Below are 10,106 nucleotides of genomic sequence, written 5' to 3'. Positions count from 1 at the left end.
CACACGTGCAGTACGTGACCAAACTAAAGGAGGTCGAAGGTGAAACGCACTCTTAACGCAATTAAAAATGTGTATTTTTACAGACCCCCCCTCCCCCTCTCTCTCTGCTTCTCTCTTTCTCTCTCTCTCTCTCTCTTCCCTGGTGTAATAAGCTTTTATAGGTGCATTTGTGTGTATGTGTGTGTGTGTGTGTGTGTGTGTGTGTGTGTGTGTGTCAGGGGTCTTGTAAATGAGCGGCTGACGTTAAGAGCCTTGCCACGTGCCAGAGGAGGCCTGCTACACTGGCTGTGGCCTTCTCATCCAACGATCAGATGAACAAGGCATTATGTCTGAGCCAAGGGGTGTGTGTGTGTGTGTGTGTGTGTGTGTGTGAGTATTCCTCTGCTACTCTCCGAGTGTCTCTCGCTTTGTTTTTCTTTTGCAGTCTTTCTAGACGTCTTCCTCTGCCCCTCTCCCCGTTACTATCGTTTCTGTTTTCCACTCTCTGTCTCTCTCTGTCTGCGACTCCCCTCCCTCCCCTCCCTCCCCTCCCTCCCATCTGTCTCTCTGCGTTTAGATGGTGCGAAGAACTCTTGCCAACTCCCAGACACCGCTGTGCTTTTGATGACTTTATTGCTCGTGCTCATTTACATTCTTTGCTTTGTCTTGACTAAACTTACATGTGTAACTTACACGTCACGATGTGTGATGATGAAATGTGCGATAATACACATTTTAGATTTGTAAGGCACCAAAGCTGGGGCAGCAAAAACAGAGTTTAAATACTTTGAATTAAAATACAGCTCAAAGTGTCAAAGTGATGTCCCAGAGGGGCGCCCCGCTGACTCAGTGGCTGAAGAGAAATACTCCCGTTGATATGCAAAACAAAAATGTCCTTCATGATGTTAAAAGCAATATAATGTCCCACCCTCCATCTCTTCCCTGTTCATCCACATCTCTGTATCTACGTAGTCAGAGAAGTGATGCCCTTGTTGTACTTTCTATGGGGAGTCGCAGAGGGGAAGAAGCCCACGTGCAGCACTAGCAAAAATCTGAAAAGCTCTTGTCTCCTTCTTCCCACGGAGATATAAACAGATGACATCACAGGGTGGTCCGCTCTGCGTTGAGCCGAGCTGAGCCACGCTGAGTGGGTCTCCGCTGCTCTGCCAAACAGATGGCGGTAGCAACATAATGAGGGCTGGAAACAAACTTCAGGATTCTGAGCAGACGACTTTTGAGCAGCGCGGCTCACGTCGCTCAGGGTTTAGGTACACAAAAGCACGGAACGTTCTTCCATGAATCCCCACATCAAAAAACACACAGGGTGATCTGTCCCGGTCTAGGTCAGAGTTCCTTGTCTGAAAATCTTTTTGTACCACAAGAAAAATAAATGATCATAATAGTTTCTCCCGGGTCATTTAGAGAGCACTCAGACGTCTGGCAGGGGTGGTCTGCTTGATGCTTAATTAGGTCAAGAAATCTGCCACACCAACGGAGAGTCGGGACAATCGGCCAGTCACAACTGTCTGACATTTAGACGGGGATTTTGGTGAGGGGTAGAGGGAAGGCGAGGGGGATGGAGGGAGTAGATAAAGGAGGAGAAACTTTACTGCTTTCTCTACCTGGGTTTGTTATAATCAAACATAATCAAACAGCTCCTCTATGTGTGTTCCATAGAAGAGCTGTATTTTATCAAAGCTTAATACATTCTACTGATGGTATGGAAGTCAGTGTTTTCCATAAATAGATCACTTTAAACATAAATGTTTAATTTTCCCTCTCTAAGTCACAGAATGGACATTTGATGAAAGCAGGAAGTCACTTTCTTGTTGTATTTAAAGGGAATAAAAGTGTCCCACTTGTAATTGATACTAATAAATCCAGTCATTTTTGCGCTACTTTTGGGCTAACCCTTTTCTCCGCGTTCTGTCCCTAGATGAAGTGTCAGAGAGTCCTCACCTACCTGCGGATATTCGGCACCACCATGTTCGGCGTGTCCCTCCTGGTGGGCATCTCCACGGCCTACATCATGGGCTACCAGTTCTTCACCACGGCTCGCAATCACCTGTCCTTCGGCCTCTATGGCGCCATCTTGGTGGTCCACCTCGTTATCCAGAGCCTCTTCGCGCTCTTAGAACACCGAAACATGCGGCGGTCCTTGGAGACGCCGATCAAACTGAACAAGTCCTTGGCGCTGTGCATTGCGGCGTACCAAGAGGACCCGAACTACCTGAGGAAATGCCTGGTGTCGGTGAAGAGGCTGACGTACCCGGGGATCAAGGTGATCATGGTGATCGACGGGAACACGGACGATGACCTGTACATGATGGATATTTTCAAAGAGATCATGGGATGGGACAAATCGGCCACGTTCGTGTGGCGGAGTAACTTTCACAGCAGAGGGCCCGACGAGACGGATGAGGCCTACGCCGAGAGCCTTCAGCACGTCACCAGGACGGTCCTCAACAACAAGTGTGTGTGCATCATGCAGAAGTGGGGAGGGAAGAGAGAGGTCATGTACACAGCCTTCAAAGCACTGGGGCGAAGCATAGACTATGTGCAGGTAAGTCACTCAAATAGAAATGGATAGAACAATGGTGATAGAACAATGGTGAAAGGGGAAGAGTGGGAATTACTAGATTGACTGTAAAAGATGCACAAAATATGGGAGAGACAAAAAATAATTGGCGGGTGAAAGGATCGTAAATGGTGCAAATTTGACAACAACATATCGCAGATAAAACATTCAGTGTGTGTATATGTTTGTAGATGTAGGACAGCTGACATCAGTGTGAGCTGAAAGGGACGAGAGAGAGAAACGGAGGAAGAGATGGCTGGAGAGAGGGTGGGGGTGCGCTGCCAAACCAAACACGGGGTCCACAAAGAGTCTTTTGTGTTGCTTTCACTGTAGATGGCCGGTGGCTGTGTGCAGGCATCGTGTCGTGAAGTGTAGCGCGAAGAGGGGCAGCGGTAGCTTATGTCTAAGTGTAATAACAGATCTGTTTGACAGAGCTGAGTGTTACATCATCTACATGAGTGATATTCAGAGCCAGGGCCCAAAACGGTGTCAAAAAGGTTTCATTCGGTATTTCCTTGGCAAACAATGTCAAATAACTTCAAGTTTAACTTGAGTAAGACTATGTATGTTAATGACGCTTGAATGATATCTTTGGAAAAGACAGTTCCCAAGAGTGTTTGGCTGGCTCATGCAGTCTAATAATGCAAACATTGTGTGGGGATGTGGCTGAAAATATATAAGCGGGAGCAAAAAGCATGATCCACAGTGCCAAGCTATGCAACACACAACCTGATGAAGTACCAGGAAACCTGTCTTTATCCTGTAAAAACAAACAACAGAGCAATCTATGTATCTTCCATAGTTTGGCCAAAACACAAAGAGTCACTTCATCATATTGTTCAGCAATATTCAGCTGGTGGAGTTAGAAAAATACATCTTAAGCACTGAGCTAAACTGAACAGAGCTATCTTAACTTTAATAACATTAGAATGATTTTAATGAGTTTGCATCACACAAAAGGGGACTTCAATCTTCAACATGTTTCAATATGATGCCGTGTAACAGCTGCAGCTGGACGCAGCCTGCCAGAAAACTGTTGTTTATCAGAGATTTCAAAAGAACTCTTTGCAACTCTGCCAGTAATCATGCCAGTACTCTTCAACAAAGGAGGGACAGCGTTGCATGCCTTTTTACTATCATCAGTCTCGGCCTGTAACAGATGTGTTTTGTTAATGGGGATCGAGTAGGTTGGTTTTCATCACCTGATTTCGTTAGGGAGGGAACCATTACCATTTATAGAAGAGAACGGGGAGAGATAAAACAGGATCAGGAAGACAGCAGTTACTCTTTGCTGCAGGGTTTTATCCACCGGCCATATTGCTATTCTGACTTAAAGGGTAACTTCGGTATTTTTCAACCTGGAATCCTTTTTCCCATGTTTTTGTGTCTATATGACACTTCGGAGGGATAACATTATTGGTCCACTATTGAGGGATAACGCTGTAACCAACAGCTGCAAAACGAGTTGCCGAGCAGCTTCAATGTGACTTAAAATCCACTAAAAGTGCTCGTTTTCTGCCACAGACAGGCTCAGATTGTGTCTATGAAAAGGACTCTATAGAGAAATAAAAATGTCTTGCCCGACCGGTAGTATGGTTGTGAAATGTGATTATCGAGCAGCAACAGGTCCCACTCTTTACAGCGTTCTTCTTCTGTGGTATAGGGTCACAGCAGCCACATGAACACCACCAGTCTCCTGAGCTTTGAGGCCTCGCTGCAGCTCCGTTTACTCCGGCTGAAATCAAAATGGGCGGCCATCGAATTCAACGACCTCATCCACATTATGGGAATCATCGAAATATTCGGCCATGGCATTGAAGACATTTGAGATAACGCTAAGCTACGCGTTCTGCAGTTGGCGCTCATGTTTCACCCTTTGGCTTCTGGCAACACGTAACCTCGCAAGATTTCATAACAAGACTTTATCTTGAGCGAGAATCTTTCCAAAAGGCCAGACACTTAACAATCAGAGCCAGTGGCTAAAAACAAACACTTTTAGTTACATGGCTGCCGTCTACAACCTCTATCTATAACATAATTCAGACAAGGAAAAACTCTCCAAGCTGAGCGCCTCTTTATATGACAGAAACAGATGACCTTTGACCTGAAAACGCAGCTAATTCACTGTTTATTTTGTGGGTTTTACTCAGGTGTGTGACTCAGACACTATGTTGGACCCGGCATCATCGGTGGAGATGGTGAAGGTTCTCGAGGAAGACCCCATGGTGGGGGGCGTTGGAGGAGATGTACAGGTGGGTGATAAAACGCCAATTTCTTATTCCTTGAAAGTGACATGTCATAACATTTACATTTTTTTATGTTAAACCTCAAACTTTTTGCCTATCGATTCCTCCCTAGATCCTGAACAAGTACGAGTCCTGGATCTCCTTCCTGAGCAGTGTGCGGTACTGGATGGCCTTCAACATTGAGCGGGCCTGCCAGTCCTACTTTGGTTGCGTGCAGTGCATCAGCGGGCCTTTGGGAATGTACCGGAACTCCCTCCTGCACGAGTTCATCGAGGACTGGTACAACCAGACTTTCATGGGATCCCACTGCAGTTTTGGGGATGACCGCCATCTCACTAACAGAGTTCTAAGCCTCGGGTACGCAACCAAATATACAGCTCGATCAAAGTGCCTCACCGAGACGCCGATCACATACCTGCGGTGGCTCAATCAACAAACTCGATGGAGTAAGTCCTATTTCAGAGAGTGGCTATACAACTCTCTGTGGTTCCACAAGCACCATCTGTGGATGACTTACGAGGCCGTGATCACGGGCTTCTTCCCGTTCTTCCTCATCGCCACTGCCATCCAACTCTTTTACCAAGGAAGGCTCTGGAATATTCTACTGTTTCTGCTCATTGTGCAGGCGGTGGCGCTGATCAAGGCCTCGTTTGCCAGCTGCCTCAGAGGCAACATTGTCATGGTGTTCATGTCGTTCTACTCCGTACTGTACATGTCGAGCCTGTTGCCGGCCAAGATGTTCGCAATAGCAACGATCAACAAGGCCGGATGGGGGACGTCGGGGAGGAAAACGGTGGTGGTGAACTTCATTGGTCTGATTCCCATATCAGTTTGGTTCACTATCCTCTTCATCGGGATTATCTATACAGTGATCCTGCAGACTAGAAAGCCCTTTCCTGAATCAGAAAAGATTGTTCTGGTCATAGGGGCAGTCGTCTATGCCAGCTACTGGGTCGTCCTGTTGACTTTGTACACAGTGCTGATAAATAAGTGTGGGAAGAGGAAGAAGGAAACACACTACGACATGGTGCTGGATGTATGACTTACAGAACTCTTATGTTATGGTTGTTTGCACTCACACCGTGTTGTTATGCAAATGTTTTTCCGATGCGGAGCAGCTCTGGAGGCAAAATTGCTTGAGTTCAACCAAAATGGGCAAAGAACCAGGGATATTTTTTTCAAACTTGAATGGCAAAACATATAAATGACAGGGGCTGCTTTTTTCTCTCTCTGTTCATTCGTGACAATAGCATTCATGATCTTGGAACAGCATGCTAGCTAATTAGCTTCTTTTTTTTAAAAAAAACATCTAGCGACTGTAAAACTAGCTAAACTTGATTACTCAGTATGGCGAGATTAAATATCTTGCAGTTGGCAGAAAGAGTGATAGGCTTTGTAACATTAGCTACCTCTTACTCATGTCATTTTCACTGGGCTTCAGTCTAACATTTGCAACTCAGCCAAAGAAACTGTGGATTTTTGTGTCTCCACCCATTGGGGTTTAACTCGACCGGTACAAATATTTTACCTCCAGAGCATCGTTGCGTCTCCAAGAATTGTTTGTGCATGCAAACTCGAAAAAAGCTCTGCATATTGGCCCCACCAAGGACAAGCCAAACAACATATCTTCAAGTTCAAGTCAAACTAAAACCTACAGTCTCCTCTGTCAGTGATTACATTCTTAACTCTAAAAGGTGCTGAGATAGGCTACTGCCATCACTACTAATGTCATTGCAATCTGTGTGGATCTCATGAATAGGAGCGGTTAGCCACTATAGCATTGAAAGCGAGCAGAAAAAATGCACAGGAAGTTCTGATGCGTGCATTTACAGATGCCACAAGTTCAAAGGTATTAGCTCTGAGGGCAAAGCATTAGGGAGAGCTAAAGAATCAAAAAGGCTAAAAGGCTCTACAATAAAATGCTGGTCTGTCTTTCTTGTGTTGCACTCATGTGGGAAAGATACTTCCTTACAGTCTTCACGCATTATAAATGTATTTATCTATTTCAATAAAAGATGTTTTTGTATCATTTAAGGCAATTTTTAATCCATATCAACCGTAGTGCGCAGGTATTTCATGCAGGCTTGACGTTACAATTCTTGATTTGCTGTTTGAAATGAAACACAGCACTCGCTGCGGTGCATGTATGTTGAATGTGAAAAGGTACAAGATCCAATCGAAATGTCCGCACACTTACAAGTCTTGTCGTTATTCCCATATCACGCGAATGCAGTTTTTTTTCTCAACGTTTACAAAGTGAAGAATCTCAAACTGATCCCTGATTGGTAGATATAATCTCCACCGGATCAGGTGACGTGGTGAACATGTGACCAGAAGAGAGACGGTGTATCATTGCTGCTGTGACTGTTTTATTTTTACAGAAACAACGACTTTTGTTTTTTCATATATATATATATATATATATATATATATATATATATATATATATATATATATGAATGATGAGTGTATGTTGCAAAATGGTTTTAACACTATTATTGTTGATGTATTTCTTTCTACCAAGTTGAATGAAAACCACCAAGTAGACACGGTGGCCATGTTCCAATCCAAAGATTTAGTGATTCTTTCCTCCCATGTGTCCTTGCTCCCTTCTTCTCCTCGCGTACTGTATGGAAGACAGTGTGGCTAGACCCCTCTGCTTCATTGTATTCTGTTGAATGAGCTGCAAGGGAAGGAGCACATGTGAGAGGAATACCTTAATGCACCGAATAGGAGAAAAGAACGACACGATGACAGGAATGTGAACAAGGGCACTTGATGCAAGGGAACAGAATTTTGGAACAGGAGTCCAGTGTTTGCTGTAGACCGGGAGCAGACATGAGTTTAATTCTTATGCACTTTTATGTCCCTCCCGTCGTCCAGCGTGACGCTCGACGTAATCAAGATGAAATACCTCAGTGGTTCTCTTTGCATTGCATCAAGGCATTAGGATGCCGTCCAAAGACTGATGCATTCTGAAGGTCTCAAGTAATTTATGATCTTTTTGTGATATCAGATATAAAAGTGTCCTTTTTTTATAGACATTTCCTTATTAAGTCAAAGCTGGATTTCTCTGCCTTGTCAGCCCTTTGCTGTAGCCTTACTTTTTTTATTTCAATGCATTTTATATATAGACATTTTTATTCTATTTTTTTGCTTAGCTACCAAAGATTCTTTATTTTCACTCATTTTTTTTTTTTATGAAGAAAAAAAAGAAAAAAAAAGAATGGGAAAATGTATTTGTTGTGCTTTCAACTGTTCTGAAAATGACTTGTGTATCTGACCAAACAATGTGAAATTATGAGCTTGGGAGGGGGGGGGGGGGGGTTTGTCTGCAATAACAACAATAAAATGCAATTTGTAGAGATAAGTTATTGATTTCAAGAGAAGTGATGAACCTGTGTTTTTGTACTTTTTGCTTACCAACATATTTATGTAAGATCATTCTGTGGTTTATAGGGTTCTGCAATTAGTACGATGTCCTCTACTATACATGTAAAACCCCAACGGTTCTATTTGTCTACACTGCAGAAAACAGTAACAACATTTAGAGCTTATTTTAAATTAATGAATTGCTGGGCTTCAAGTTCTTTGTAGTGTTGAAACTACATGGAGTCTCACTGTGTTCAGCTCCTAATTCAACAAACACTAAAGCCGAAGCAGACTGAAAACTTTCATCCGAAACATTTGCACAAAAATTTTACTATCTGCAAATTATGTGTTTTGAAGTTGTGAGGTGAAAAACGGAGGGACATTTTAATAGACCTATAAGGAGAAGTTTTATTCTGAGGTTTAACGAATGAGACAAAACAATTGAACCATGAGCTTGTTTTCATGCCAGACTAGTCATGGACAGTGTTATCGTAAAGCACTTTTGTGTTGTGCCAAATAAAAAAAAACTTTTGATTTAATTTGCTGGTGTTGGAGTTTTTGTGTCTCATTTTGTCCTCATCTCTTTGATGGATCTTGGGATGCACTGGGACACATGGTCAGGGATGTAACCTGGGGTCACTGGGTGTTTGTGGTCAGACAACCTCACCAGATTTGACCAGTATCCCAGAAGCATTCTGAGGCTCGCTTCGATTGATCCAAAGCCATCTAGAGCATCTTTCCACCGCCTCACTGGCACTCCTGATGGCTTTTCTTTTCATACCCTCTGTCATTCCCAGGATGCTAAACACTTGCCACCGCTGGCAGCAACACTCCTCCACCAGCTCTTCATACTTGGAGCCCTTTCTCTCATTGGCTTCCTCCATCTGGTCAAAGTCAAAGCAAGACACTGCTCTTCTTACAGTGCTTTTTTTAGTTTATTTGGACAAACAGAAGACCTATTATATCAAGCAGTATTTGTACATCGCTTTATGGCCATTACTGTCATTTTATCATGTCGTTGGCTTTCTGTTGATTTGAGTTTCTGCAGTTGGTTGCTTTTGTCTGGATAGTAGCCAGGGTCATCACCGTTCACACAATGACAACAACACACAACAACACTTCCTGTGTATCACAGGATTTTCCCTGACATGCTGTTCAGAGACTTATGGGAATTTGGAGATGTTTGCTCAATTATTAGGTTAGATGGACAACTCTTATGTCCAGCACCAGCGTTTAGGCAAACTACCATATAATGGATACACCGTTCCGTTTTTAATCTTAGAGTGAAAGAATAGTCTATCATTTGTAAATAAGTGAGTTGTGAGAAAGCGTGCAGTCTAAAGATGAGTCAGTCCATCTGAATTTTGTCGGAATTCCCAGACGGCGATTCCAAGCATGGCTTTGGATCTACAGAGGAAACACTAGCTGTGTTTTTGTGTGCTACAATAGGTGTGTGCAACCGAAACTAAAGGGTTACAAGAGGGAATACAAATGCGTAAAGTAATGGACACAAATTTATAGGCAAGCACACAGTTGGGACACAGTGATCACAGTGATTTGGCTGAATGGAAATTACTTGTGGCCAGAAAAATGTGCAAGGTTCCTTATTCCAGCAGTATATCAAAGGGTGGACGGTTGTCAGGGCAAAAGTAAACTTATTTACTTGCTACACACACACACACACACACACACACACACAGTTATATCCTTTAATGACATAAAAAAGATAGAATGAATGAAATAATAGGCCGTGGGGATTTATAGAATATTGTTGCCAATATGAAATAACTCCTACTTACAACAGCTTACCATGTGGACATTTCCGTGGACGAACAAAAGTTAACTCAGGACTACTTTCACCCCCTGAAGGAACCCTGGAGGAACCCTGTGGTTCCCTCGACTCCAGGGTTTACCAGAGATAATAAATTACA

At 43.3% G+C, this 10,106-nt stretch overlaps 1 protein-coding gene across 1 annotated transcript; it reads left to right on the top strand.

Annotated features, from left to right (window-relative positions):
• The first annotated feature begins 1,915 nt into the window (after nucleotides 1–1,915).
• On the top strand, nucleotides 1,916–8,702 carry has2 (hyaluronan synthase 2). Its single transcript, XM_068730081.1, has 3 exons — nucleotides 1,916–2,542; nucleotides 4,708–4,809; nucleotides 4,916–8,702. The coding sequence occupies exons 1-3, from the start codon at nucleotides 1,916–1,918 to the stop codon at nucleotides 5,843–5,845; spliced, it is 1,659 nt and encodes a 552-aa protein (XP_068586182.1). The 3' UTR covers nucleotides 5,846–8,702.
• The last annotated feature ends 1,404 nt before the right edge of the window (nucleotides 8,703–10,106 follow it).

This window comes from Cebidichthys violaceus, unplaced genomic scaffold (genome assembly GCF_023349555.1).
Source record: "Cebidichthys violaceus isolate CVI_PGR_0920_01 unplaced genomic scaffold, fCebVio1.0.p SCAF_49, whole genome shotgun sequence".
Classification (NCBI taxonomy): Eukaryota; Metazoa; Chordata; class Actinopteri; order Perciformes; family Stichaeidae; genus Cebidichthys; species Cebidichthys violaceus.
Note: the sequence above shows the minus strand (reverse complement) of the source record. Positions and strands in the feature narration are given on the sequence as shown.